This window comes from Eleutherodactylus coqui, chromosome 5 (assembly GCF_035609145.1).
Source record: "Eleutherodactylus coqui strain aEleCoq1 chromosome 5, aEleCoq1.hap1, whole genome shotgun sequence".
NCBI classification, from domain to species: domain Eukaryota; kingdom Metazoa; phylum Chordata; class Amphibia; order Anura; family Eleutherodactylidae; genus Eleutherodactylus; species Eleutherodactylus coqui.
Genome location: NC_089841.1, coordinates 42,833,062 through 42,846,526, shown reverse-complemented (window position 1 = coordinate 42,846,526; position 13,465 = coordinate 42,833,062). Strand labels below are relative to the sequence as shown.

At 48.4% G+C, this 13,465-nt stretch overlaps 1 protein-coding gene and 2 non-coding genes across 3 annotated transcripts; all 3 read right to left on the bottom strand.

Annotated features, from left to right (window-relative positions):
* Positions 1–2,077: 2,077 nt before the first annotated feature.
* On the bottom strand, positions 2,078–8,531 carry RPL37 (ribosomal protein L37). Its single transcript, XM_066602388.1, has 4 exons — positions 8,442–8,531; positions 7,017–7,152; positions 5,439–5,523; positions 2,078–2,192 (listed from the first exon to the last, which is right to left on the bottom strand). Exons 1-4 carry the CDS (start codon positions 8,442–8,444, stop codon positions 2,123–2,125), a joined length of 294 nt encoding a protein of 97 aa, XP_066458485.1. The 5' UTR covers positions 8,445–8,531; the 3' UTR covers positions 2,078–2,122.
* LOC136630991 (small nucleolar RNA SNORD72) lies at positions 2,258–2,332 on the bottom strand. Its single transcript, XR_010792992.1, has one exon. It is a non-coding gene; the product is annotated as a small nucleolar RNA SNORD72 (small nucleolar RNA).
* Positions 7,222–7,298, bottom strand: LOC136630992 (small nucleolar RNA SNORD72). The gene has a single exon (XR_010792993.1). It is a non-coding gene; the product is annotated as a small nucleolar RNA SNORD72 (small nucleolar RNA).
* Positions 8,532–13,465: the final 4,934 nt, after the last annotated feature.

The window sequence follows — 13,465 nt, the reverse complement described above, 5'->3', positions numbered from 1 at the left end:
GTTGCCCTCATCCACTCCCGGCTCGATTATTGCAACTCGTTGCTGATCGGCCTCCCCTGCACCAGACTCTACCCTCTCCAATCCATCCTGAATGCGGCAGCCAGGCTCATCTTCCTGTCCAGCTGCTACTCGGACGCCTCTGCCCTGTGCCGGTCACTGCACTGGCTGCCCGATAAATACAGAATTCAGTTTAAACTCGCAACCTTCATCCACAAAGCCCTCCACAGCGCAGCGCCCCCCTATATCGCCTCCCTCATCTCAATCCACCACCCAGCCCGGGCTCTCCGCTCTGCTAACGAAACCAGATTGAGCGCCCCTTTAATTCGAACTTCTCATTCCCGCCTCCAAGACTTCTCCAGAGCAGCACCGGTCCTCTGGAACGCACTACCAAAGGCTACCCGGGCAATCCAGGACTCGCAGAACTTCAGGCGTGCTCTAAAAACGCACCTCTTCAGGGAGGCATACCGCATTCCCTAAACAAACCCCTCTGTACTCCGCCCGATAACATGCTCCCTGACCTACTGACTGCAATCCTTGCTAGCCATCATAAACCACTCCTGCAGTCATACCGTTTCTGCCGTCACACGGCTAAATGTCTGACCATTGTCTGTGTGTGTATAGCATCCCTCACTCTCCACCTCTCCATACCATGCACATCTCCAGCCCCTTTACCTTCTGTATCACCCCATTACTTGTAGTATGTAAGCTCGTTGGAGCAGGACCCTCACCCCTATTGTTTCCATCAATTGATTACTATGTAACCGTGGTTCTGTAATGTTTGTATTTTGTCTTTCTGTATTCCCCCTGTCTATGTAAGCGCTGTGGAATATGTTGGCGCTATACAAATAAAGTTTATTATTATTGTTATCTGAAAATCAGAACTTAACAGATATAACGGTGCAAACTGCAGTGAATGAGGGCGAAGAGCACATGAAAGAGCAGGGAGACCTGAACAGGTCGATATGCACCAAATGGACCTTTCATTAGGGCCCCGGCCCTCTCACAATTGGGGCTTCCTTGCATGGAAACGCTGCCCGTGACCCCGGAGTGCGGCATAAAATCATGTCACAAGTTTTCCATGGATCGGTTTTAGTGCGAATCCACATTAGATGAGAAAACCCAGCGATCTGAGTGACTTCCAACGAGGCCGGGTCATCGGGGCTAGACTGGCCGGGGTGTCACTGCCAACTACGTGGTGATGTCTCATGTAACGTTGTGATGGAGGAAAGCATCCAACGAATGAGGATCCTATAGGTGTAAAGCTTAACAGAACACCAGAAATACCCCGTAGATTATCTGACCCAAACGTACAGCATCATGAGGTTGGATAGGGCCCTCCGTTCAGTTAAGCAGAACTAGAAGTAGTTGAGGGTATCAGGGCCGGAATAGAGGGGTTAATATGATGCTACATTAGCTCCGTCTAAATTAGCCTAAAAATCAAAGGAGAGGTACGGTGCATTTACACACACAGATGATTGCTCAAAATGTGTCAGAAACGGACAGCTTTCAGCGATTATTTTGCATAGTACTAATTGGCTAAACCAGCCCTTTAGTACTTCATTGCAGGTATTTAGTGAACAGCCGGTGATCTGCTCTCTAAATACATCACAATTGTTCTCGAGCAGAACAGCAGCTGGTAAAGAATGTCATCCTGCAGTCCGATCGTTCTGAGAGACGAGGATTGCATGCGGCCCGGAAGTCAGCTATAGGCGCACCTTTATACACAACGATTATCGCTCAAAAGATGGCTTTTGAGCGATAATCGTGTGGAAATGGGCCTTAACACGGCCCACGACTATTCTTGTGCATTGATGAGCCCGATTGCCTTAAAGGGGTTGTCCAGCAAAATAGAGTTAAACACTACACTTCTGTATGGCCATATACATGCACTTTGTAATATACATCGTGCATGAAATATGTGCCATACAGAAGTTATTTGGGGGGTGGGGGTCCAGCTGATCTCACTAGGTTTATAAAGGGAATCTGCCGTGAGAAAACTGAACAACCAAAGTGTAACCAAGGGGTCATAAAACACGGCACACACAAACCACGGTCAGACACCAGGGGGGAGGAGACATTTTTTTTCTGTTTTTTAAACATTTATTTTAACAAATTTCTGTCCTCAAGATGAGCTGGAAGCAGCGACGGCGGCCCTCTTAGGTTTGGGGGTTGTGCCTTCACGGAAACCATTCCTGTAAGGGGAGAGAGAAGCGTTAGCAGGAACATCAGCGACAGATGAGACATGGAGGATCGGAGGCGCTTATCTCAGTAGGAACATGAAATCACTGGATGTCATTTGTTCAGACATTTATGGAGACATCATGGATAAGCAGGACGGCGCTGGAGAAGTGCGACCACGCCAGTATATGGGGGCAACTATGCCAAGCACAACTGTCAAAAAGGGACTTTTCAGGAGGGGAAAAATAGGTCTGTGTTTTATTTATTATTTTTTTTTTAAACTGGGGAAGGGAAATTAAAAAAAAAATATACAGCTCAAAAAAGTTCTGTAAACAGCGTCTAGTCCTCAAAGTTCAGTGATGGCGAACCTTTTAGAGACCGAGTGAGCAAACTGCAACATAAAATCCACTTATTTATTGCAAAGTGCCAACATGTCAGGGGGGCGAGGCTTATCACAACATATGATTTTACCTCCATTGTTCTACAATAGACAGGGAGCAGATTTCGGCTGCTTTTTGGATGCGGAAATTTCTGTGGAAAGTTCTGCAGCATTTCCGCATCCAAAATCTGCACCCTGTCCATTTTGAAACCACCTTGCCAATTTTTGCCACATGTAAACATACCCCAGCGGTAATAGTGACATCCCCCAGCGGCCCCCAGTATTAATAGTGACATCCCCCAGCGGCCCCCAGTATTAATAGTGACATCCCCCAGCGGCCCCCAGTATTAATAGTGACATCCCCCAGCGGCCCCCAGTATTAATAGTGACATCCCCCAGCGGCCCCCAGTATTAATAGTGACATCCCCCAGCGGCCCCCAGTATTAATAGTGACATCCCCCAGCGGCCCCTGCCGGTATACACCAAAGTGGTGAGTGGCCGATGGCAGCGCGTGCCAGTAGGGAGGGCTCTGCGTGCCGCCCTGGCAGTGTGCCATAGGTTCGCCACCACTGTCCTAGAGGAATCTCCTATTTCTGGTATAATGCACTGCAATATATTTGTCCAGCACTGTAATACACTTGTCAGTGGGACATGTCTTTATTAATCATGCTGCTGGCTATGTACATGATAGCCCTGGGAAACCATTATAAGGCACCCAGCTGCCATAACTTGTGCTCATGACTTGGGGATGCTGATGGGGGTGATCATTCAATGTATAACCAAACACAGTCAGCATTAACCCTGTCCAATCCACAGTGACATCTAAAGACTTTCTGACGGAAGGCTGTACAGCTTCGATGTCAGAAGACGTCCGGCAGGGTATTCTTACTGTAGATTACTGGCCGTTCTGTTATCGGGGCCTTTCCAGAATGTCACATGCCATCTGCTCACTACAGCCAGCACTACGGTACCATTATATAATGGCAGAAAGATCAGTGCAGGAATGCAGGATCACCATTTCATCCCAGACAGATGTCAGTCCAGCCTTTGTTTGAACACTTCCATTGAAGGAGAACTCCCCACCTCCCGTGGTAACCTGTTCCACTCATTGGTCCCTCTCCCTGTCTAATATCTAATCTGTGTCTCCTCCCTATCAGTTTCATCCCATTGCTTCTAGTCTTTCCTTATGCAGATGAGAATAGGGCTGATCCCTCTGCACTGTGACAGCCCTTCAGATGTTTGTAGACAGCTATTAAGTCTCCTCTCAGCTGCCTTTTTTGTAAATTAAACATTCCCAGATCCTTTAACAGACAGTTGTCTTGTCAAGGCTATATTGGGTCGTTTTTCCATAAGGATGACATGAGATACTTTCTTAAAATGCTTTACTAAAGTCAGGATATAGTATATCCACCGCATTTCCCTGATCAACCTAGTCGGTGATCGTCATAGAAGGAAATTAGATTAGTCTGACATGACTTGTTTATTACAAACCCATGCAGTCTCTGGTTAATTACTCCATTTTCATCCAAGTACTTGCATCCATGCGGTTTAATAATTTGTTCAAACATATTTCCCGGTATAGAAGTCAGGCTCACAGGCCTCTAGTTTCCTGGATCCACCTTCTTCCTTTTTTTTTTTTTGAAGACAGGAACAACATTTGCCCTTTTTCAATCTTCTGGGACTCTTCTGTTCTATAGGAATTACAGCGAGTGGTTCAGCAATTACCTCTGCTGCTTCCTTCAGTATCCTAGGATGTAATTCATCTGAACCTGGAGACTTACAAGTTAGCTAAGTGTTCCCTCACCATCTCTGTTTATAGATAGCTCGGCCCTCTCAACATCATACTTAACCAATTCACCATTTTCATCCTGTAAGCATCCAATTGAGCCTCTTTGATTTTTCTTTTGCTTTGACAAGCCTCAATTCATTATTAGCTTTTCTGACACTTGCCCTACAGTTTCTGCAGACTGCATTATATTCTTCTTTAGATATTTCCCCCTCTTTCCATTTAATGAACATATTTTTCTTTTAACACACCCCCAGACACACTTGCTGTGAGCAACATGGATGACATCTCCTATATCAACAGGTCTGTACTAATCAAGCACAACCGTGGCTCAGCACATAGGCGGGTCATCTAGCGCTATTGTGGGCAGAATCGACTGGCTTCTGTGAATGTGCCAGTAGTCCGCAGCTGCACGAGATTGACAGATTTGCGAACGACACAGCAAACGTCAGACATCACAGTTTGTGCCGTGAATTTAACCCTTACAATACACTGAGTAAATACAATGACAAATCCGCATCTTACTCATTTGCCAGAGATTTAGCAGTGGAATCATGGTGGGAATACCACTGAAAAAAATGCACCCTGCTGCCCTTTTTTTGAGTGAATCTCCACATTGAGTAATTCTGACATGGATACCCTTGTGAGCAGAGCCTAGTGACACCACTTGCATTTATCATCAGCGGTCCACTGCTCAGGACCCCTGTGACCAGTTGATCTCAGCCCCCGTACTCACTTCAGTGGGTCAAATGTTGACAGCTCCGTTCACATTGGGGTTAGAGCCAGAAATGCAACTGAAGGTACAGCTGAAATCAACAGGAGCTGTACCTTCTATTGCACTTCAAGTTCCAACCCGAATGTGGAAGTACGGTCTTGCTGCAATGAATGCAGGGGGTTGAGATCAGCTGATCGCCGGGGAACACGAGCAGCAGACTACTACCAATTAACAGTTGATGACCTACTGTGATGCTAGGCCATCAGTACCACAAGGGGTTAAAAGTCCAGAAATACCCCCTTTAAAAATCACAGCTGATAAACTGCACTCAGAAGACGTGACAGAACTCCTCTAGGAGCAGCAGCCACGGCCAGACTTACTTGAATCTGCGGTACACAACTTTCAGGTGTCGCATGCGGCCGGTGCCGGTGGTGTTGCGTCTCTTGGCCTTGGCGCTCCAGTTGTCTAAAAATATTAAAGAAAGATCCATAAAGTTCACCAAACCAACTGTTACCGGCAAGAGGGCAGCGGCAGAAGCGTCCGCCAGCGGCAGTGCGAAGCCATGGGAGCAGATCTGCAGCTACAACCAATCCAGCGACTGAACGCAACGAGCCGCCACATTGGTTTACCATTATTTCATCCACGGCTTTATTTTTCTGACAACGGCCGCATGAGGGCTTGGACTTCATAGGGTGAGCCGTGGTTCTTAAAGGGACCAGTTAACCTACTATATAAATGGACTGAAAACCTTTACAAATTTCTAAGTGGGATGACATCGAAAAACTTTTTTTGAGGTTGGGGTGAGATTTGCTTTTTAAGGTGTAAAAATGGCAGGTTAACGGCATCATGCGGGTCATCGGCACAACCTTTGGGGGGGGCACTATTGGCAGAGTCTGAACCGCATAAGTTGTATGCATTTCCTTTATAAGCAGAGCTAGTTTTTATTAATACTAGTATTTTCACCAGTAGCCTAAGGAGCCGAGACCCCAGGAAGCCAAGGCAATGCATCAGTGCGCCATGGAAGAGATGACGGGACACCGAAGGCCCCCCAACCGCAGCATGTAAGCAGTTAAAGGGGTTGTCCCGCGGCAGCAAGTGGGTCTATACACTTCTGTATGGCCATAATAATGCACTTTGTAATGTACATTGTGCATTAATTATGAGCCATACAGAAGTTATAAAAAGTTTTATACTTACCTGCTCCGTTGCTGGCGTCCTCGTCTCCATGGTGCCGACTAATTTTCGGCCTCCGATGGCCAAATTAGCCGCACTTGCGCAGTCCGGGTCTTCTGCTGTATTCAATGGAGCTGCTCGTGCAGAATGCCGGCTCCGTGTAGCTCCGCCCCGTCACGTGCCGATTCCAGCCAATCAGGAGGCTGGAATCGGCAATGGACCGCACAGAAGAGCTGCGGTCCACGGAGGGAGCAGACCCCGGCGGCCATCTTCAGCAGGTGAGTATGAAGACGCCGGACCGCCGGGATTCAGGTAAGCACTCTCCGGTTTGTTTTTTTAACCCCTGCATCGGGGTTGTCAGTACTGGGGTCAGTATCCTTACACACAAGAGGTTCAGTAAGTTAACCCTTTAGTGACCCCAAATACGCCTTTTACAGCAGTCACTGTTGGGCTTTACACCTGCACATCTTTTTAAGGTGGTGGCTCAGCTAACTACAGACAGCCAGGCTCCGCGATCGCACGGTACCAATGTGTTCCCATTGCAGGCGGAAGCTTGACAAGGCCCGCCATGCCACTCAGCCTATGAGACCCCAGAGTCTAGCAGGCTGAGGTCACAGGCGATGTAGAATGAAGTACGCATGGGTAATGCGGGACTAAAATAGTATCAAAAAAGTCCAATAAAGATTAAAAAAAGGCATTTCCCCCACAAAAACTTGTATCACAGATCAAAAAAAAAAAAGCAGTCAATTGTTTTTCGTCCCCCTCCAGTAACTTGGGGTACTCACACTTTCTCTTGCGCTTGGCTGGGTACCCGCACTTGCCACAGGTGGACTTCTGCAGATGGTAGGCCTTGGACCCGCAGCGGCGGCACAGAGTGTGCGTCTTATTGCGGCGCTTTCCGAATGACGATGTTCCCTTCGTCTAAAGTGAAACAAAGCAACGCTGTAAAACGGCGGGCAGGAAAACGGATCCGACCGTGCGAACGGCGAGCATTTATCTCAGTCACAAAGCGAAATCAGCGGATGTCATATGTTCAGACATTTGTTATGGAACATCACTGATAAATGCAGGAGGCGGCGCAGCGCCAGCGTGGAATCCGCGTGATCCAGCCTCCTGCCATGCATCCCAACCCCTCATCGTGTTCAAGAGCTCTGCAGTCAGTGAATAGAAACATTACTGCGCCGGCACCATACGGCCTCGCTGCTGCCCCTACGGCCCGCCCAATGACCGCACACTGCAAGAAGAGATCCGCTCGTGTGACCGAACCCCATCAGTTTTAGTCACTGCTTAATAAGTGCACAAAAATGGCGCTGGTCATACGCTCATGTGGCCGAGCCCCTGCCATACGGCTGATGTGGCCCTCGGTGAGGAGCCGGACCCCGAGCCACACTGTATTAGTAACACGCGGGACCCCAAGTAATTGTGCCAAAGTCACAGGGACTCTTCTGTAACCACGGCAACCGCCAGCCGCTCCAAGCCTTCAGGCGAGCCAAAAGCCAAGCAACTGTGGGCCGTGAGAAGAGGCGGCCATCCGTCTCCGACTGCCTGCTCACTCCGAATGAAGCGAGGCCAGAAGAGATCTGCGGCGCTGCCGCTCAGCGAGTCATCGGGGTTCTGCGCCCCAATGGTCGCCCCGAGGCTCCGCCCACATCTGTTGCTTTTCTCCATCCAGCGGCTCCATCATTGATGGCGTGAAGAACAGCGTTGCGCTCCTTCTCCGGTAAACTGCCAGAACCACTACAGTCCGCCGGGTCCGGCCGCCATGTTGGAGTCTGACAGATCCGCCGACAGTTCTACTTATATGACGGAACATTCACTGACTGCAAGCAGAGATCTGGATAATGGCGCAACTGCAGAACATGGATGAGGAAACAGGAGAAGCAGCAGGCCGGCACTGAGCCGCCCCAACCATCCACATGTGCCCCCTGCACCCCCAGCCACACACCGCCGGCAGAGGGCGCGCCAGCAGGGCCCCCACTACAGCGCTGGCAGGTAGCCATAGTAACCGCTGACTGCACAGACCGAGCGGCTCCGAGGGCCTCCGCACCGCCGGCCGCTACACACAGCCCTTGGCCGACAACCAGCACTAATACCCGGCCTCCCCGCTCCGCCGCGCGAGCCCCTCCCCACACCCGGCCGGCAGCCGCCCCGACGGGACAGGATGGCGGAGATGCCGGCGGATTCCCCGGCGCGGCCACCCAGACACTCACCATCTTCCCCAGCGGCCGATACGATAGAGACCGGAAGAAGGGAAAGACTTCCGCTATATCCGCAGCAAGTACTTCCGGGACGGCGCCGCCTGCATGACGTCACGCCGTGTGCTCACAGCGCCATGTTGGAAATGGGCAAAATGACCTTATTTCCCTGAAGATCTGTGGTTAGCAGCTGGGGCTGTGGACGGGTGGTGGAGCTGTCCTGATGCCACGGGGGGGGGCACCTCTAATGACTAGACTCATGCTAGACGTTTATCACATCCCTCCCTGCCATGTCCAATGCATCTACCAATAATTAATCTGTATCACCATCAGTTACATCTTGCACTACAGGGGGGAGATGAGGAGAGGGGAACGAGTGCGCCGAGCAATATATGTTATTCCTTTCACATGGGTGATGTCCTAACCTATGGCGCCTCAATACTGCCAACATGACCCTCCAGCACACGACTAAAGAAATAGCGAGCAAACCAGTCTAGAATACATCCCCCCATGCCATGTGTAATAATGCCCCCTCATGCCATGTGTAATAATAATGCCCCTTCATGCCCCTGTTTAGTAAGAATTGTCTCTCAAACCCCTTTTATTAATAATGCCGTACATGTCGTGTTTATTAATAATATCCCTCGTGCTCCATTAGCAATAATGCCCCTTATGGCTCCATCTAATAATAATCCCCCCTCATATACTGTCTAGTAATAATGCCCCCTCGTTGCCCAGTTTATTGATAATGCCCCTCATGGACCTGTTTAATAAAAATGTACCCATTTATTAATAATACTCCACATGGCCCCATTTATTAATAGTGCCACTTATGTTTTGGTAGTTATAATGCCCATCATGGCCCCACTTGGCCCCCATTTATCAATAATGACCCCTATGCCCTGTTTAGTAGAAAAACATCCCCATTTTAAAATAATGCCCCACTTGGCCTCCTTTATTAATAATGCCCCTCTGCCCATGAAGTAATAATGTTTCTTACGGCCCCATTTATTAATTATGCCCCTCATACCCTGTTTAATAGCAAAGAACAACAATACAATAAATAGAGTAACAATTGTAGCAGTGCGCTACGAGTTTATATAACGGGCCCCTCCACTCTCTGTATCCCATAATAGTGCCCTTCAGTGACCCCCTCAGAGTAATAATCTGTCTGTTTGTGCACTATTCGCTCATCGATAACTTTCAGCTCATCAATGGCTGAAAGTTAACGATGAGCCTTATCAGTGCCGCGCGCTGAGTTCTCAGCAGGGTACTACTGATACTATTGTTTCAGCTGGTATTCCGCTCGGAGAACACAGCAAGAGTGTGCAGAAGGCAGCGCTTCAGCTGTCTTCTGCATACCCTGCTCGGAGTGCTCAGCTGTATACCAGCTGAGCGCTCCGTGAACACAGCAGGAGTATGCGGAAGACAGCGCTCGGAGCGCTCAGTGGGACACCAGCTGAGCGCTCCGAGAACACAGTAGTTCTCAGAGCGTGTAAATGCACATAACGATTGTCGCTGAAAAGATTGCCTTTGAGTGAATTTTGAGCGATACTCGTTGTGTCTAAATGGGCCTTAACTGTGAAGCGGTCACATGTGGGGGAGTGGGGGGGGGGGCACCATTACTGTGAAGAGACACAAAGGGCATGGCTTAGTGTAAAAATGGTGTGTCCTAATGTTAAATAGAGATGGTGTGCCGTGTTACATGCACCACTAATAGTTCTCCCTTTTTTCATTGTTTAAGACTTGAGGAAGGTAAGTGTAAACAAATATGCGCTGCAAACCCCTTTATACAGACCCCAGACCATCATCATAGGCTATCACTCCTGGCCGAGCACGGTTGTCTTCCAAATATGGGGGCTTTGCGGTGGGTCTGTAGATGACTATAGAGACCTATTCTTGATCCTCAGGTTCTTTCGCAGTGGAGACATCGGTTTCCAAGTGGAAGACTGTCCCAACAAGGGTTGGCTTGACATGCTTTCCTCTTAATATGTTTCTCCTTTTCGCCCTCCATTCGTGCCTTTTTGAAATTCACAGTGCTTTTGGTAACGGCTGACCCCCAAATTGAGCGCTCGAGGCCCAGTTCTCAATGTCTATGCCACAATTTTTAAGGTTAGTTTTAGGCCCCCTTCACACAGGTGAAACTGCATCACTATGAGAAAATCGCAGCAATATCAAATTGAGGGTGTGTGAGTTTTTTCCATGGTTCATCGCAGGTTTGCAATATGGTGGCGGGTGCCACATCAATACGGGGATTTGGTAGTGCTACTGAGTTGCATGTGGCACTATAAAGTCGCGTGACTTTGTAGCACCACATGTGAGGATTTTCAGGGCGGGCTTGAAATATAAGCCCTAACTGCAGAGGAAAAAAAGTATACTTCACCTAAAAGTGCTGTCTGTGGCTCGCTGCAGCTTCTTCCCGGTCCCCGGCACTAGTCTTCTTTTCTTCTGGCTGGGGATTGAAAAATCCCCACCTCCTGCTGTGCTGACTGTGATTGGCTGATGCTAGTCAATCATAGCCAGCACTCAATGAATGGCTGTGATTAGTTCATCAAGCGCTGGCTTTGATTTGCTAAGCGTCAGTCAATCACAGCCAGCCTTTCCAGGATGCGGGGATTTTTCAATCCCCGGCCAAAAGAGATGAAGGAGAATAGTGTCAGGGACCCGGGTAGAAGATGTGGCCGGGCTGACAGCGCCGGAGAGGTGATGTATGTGTTTTTTTTGTTTTTTTTTCTCGCAGCCACGAAGTAGATTAGGGCTTTGACAGTAAAATTTCCTATTGTCAAAGTTGCATCGCACGGCACAAAAATCGAGTTTTTGTGCGGTACGATGCAAAATAGAGGAAGGCTCCATAGAGAAACATGGGCTACAAAGCCTTGCGAGTCGCAGGTATATTGCCGGACCTGCGAGATGTTTGTGTCGGGATGTCGCATGCTACAAAACATCGCATGTATGAATTAACCCATAGGAAAGCATGCGATTTGTAGCATTGTAGCAAAACGACTGTCACCCGTGTGAAGGAGGCCTTAAGCCCATCGTTATGTCACTGTCCACCAACATTCCGTTTTCCGTTCTTGAGTTGACAGCATAGTAGTTGCTTTGGGAGACGGTAATCGGGCATTCGCACAGCGTCGCCAGTCCAGCGAAGCTGATGGCGGAGGATCATCGCTTCAATGCTGGTGGTCTTTTCTTCTTCCAGAACGCTGACATTTGTCTGCCTGTCACCCACCAACAGGTTCAGGCTGCTGTTCTATACTAGAAGCGATCAGCTTCCAAGGATACTTGTTTCACCAACAGAGGGCACTATAACAGAGGAAACAAATGATCCCAGCTTCAGTCTACCAGTTGTAATGGCGTCTAGATTTATGGCAAGGTATATACCTGAGGTCACCGGATGCTGCTGTGGGTATATAACATCTAGGGAGGGGCAGAATCACATAAAGAGAGCTCCGGCCGCACCTTACAGACATAGGTGAAAGGACATCTGAAATCTCACCGACTGATACAGAAGAAAGTACGGACCTTAAGGTCACCGTGTAAGAATCCAGCTATTACGGTATAGTTCTATATTTCCTTTCCCAGAGACCAGTGCATTCTGGGAGCCTCATCCGTAATACAACCTCATTTTAGTATCTGTACTAATTAACTAAACTTACTTGCGTTGTGCCATGATGGAAAGTTACCCCCTATCTACAGGGCGGCCATTCAGACTAATGCTCATTCTGGATGTATCAAGTCTGCCAGAACAACAGCTACTTTTTTATGGAGTGGCTCTACATTTTAGCTTATAGAGGCGGTCCCCATGTCTCCCAACTGCCCAATATTCAGCGGGACAGTCCTGAATTTTGGTGGACTGTTCCACCTTCCTAGGAGCTAAAAGACATGTCCCGCAGGTGTGGCCGAGAATGGAAAGAGATTTTTAAAAAACAGCCTATCCTCACCTCTTTCGCTCTCCCCAATTTTGTGGTCCCCACTCACTTCTTGGTAGCGTGATCACATGCAATATTACTGTGAGAGGTTCATTGAGGGGCACCATTGCTGTGAGAGCGAAACTGCCACTACAACTGTGAGGGGGTCACTAAGGGGCACTATTTCTGTGAGGGAGTCACTGAGGGGCACCAATACTCTGAGGGGGTCACTATTACTGTGACATGGTCACTGAGGGTCACTATTGCTGTGAAGGGGTCACCTAAAGGCACTAATTACTGTGAGGGGGATCACTGAGGGGCACTATTACTGTGAGGAGGTCACTGTGGGGTACTATTGCTGTGAAGTGGTCACTATGGGGTACTATTACTGTGAGGGGGATCACTGAGGACACTATTACTTTGAGTTACTATTGCTGTGAAGGGGTCTCTGAGAGGCACTCTAACTGTGAGAGGGTCACTAAGGAGCATTACTACTGAGAGGGTCACTGAGAGGCACCATTACTATGAGAGCATCACTAAGTAACATTACTACTGTAAGGGGGATTCGAGAGACACTATTACTGTGAGAGGGTCCCTAAGATGCACTATCACTGTGAGGGAGTCACTAATGGACACGATTATTGTAATAAAACACAAAGGGAGAGGCTTAGCATAAATGGGGTGTAGAGGAACGTAAAAAAATGTCCACAGACCACTATGGGCACAGTAAGAATTGTTTGTCCCTCTTTCCAATGTTCAAAAGTTGGGAGGTATGCCGCAAATATCGAGCAGGAGACTATAATGTATATATATTCTAGTACAGTATCTGGACCGTGGTGAGGCAATCCCTTTAAGGGGTTAACATGCAGAGTCTATTACTTAGCTCTAGATGAAGACACCAAACTTGAACAAAGGTCGGGAGGATGTCCCGCCAAAAACAACTTCAGCTTTATTTTTCTGGCTATTAAACTCTGATTGGACGTCTCAAGAAACCGGTGAACCTTGTTTTCATATACAGCAGCCGAGCCTGTGTATTACATGAAGGTGCGCTGATGCTGTACAAACATATATGACTCGGGGTTATTACTGAGGTCCTGGATACAAATGTAACAAAGGACTATACCTGCATGG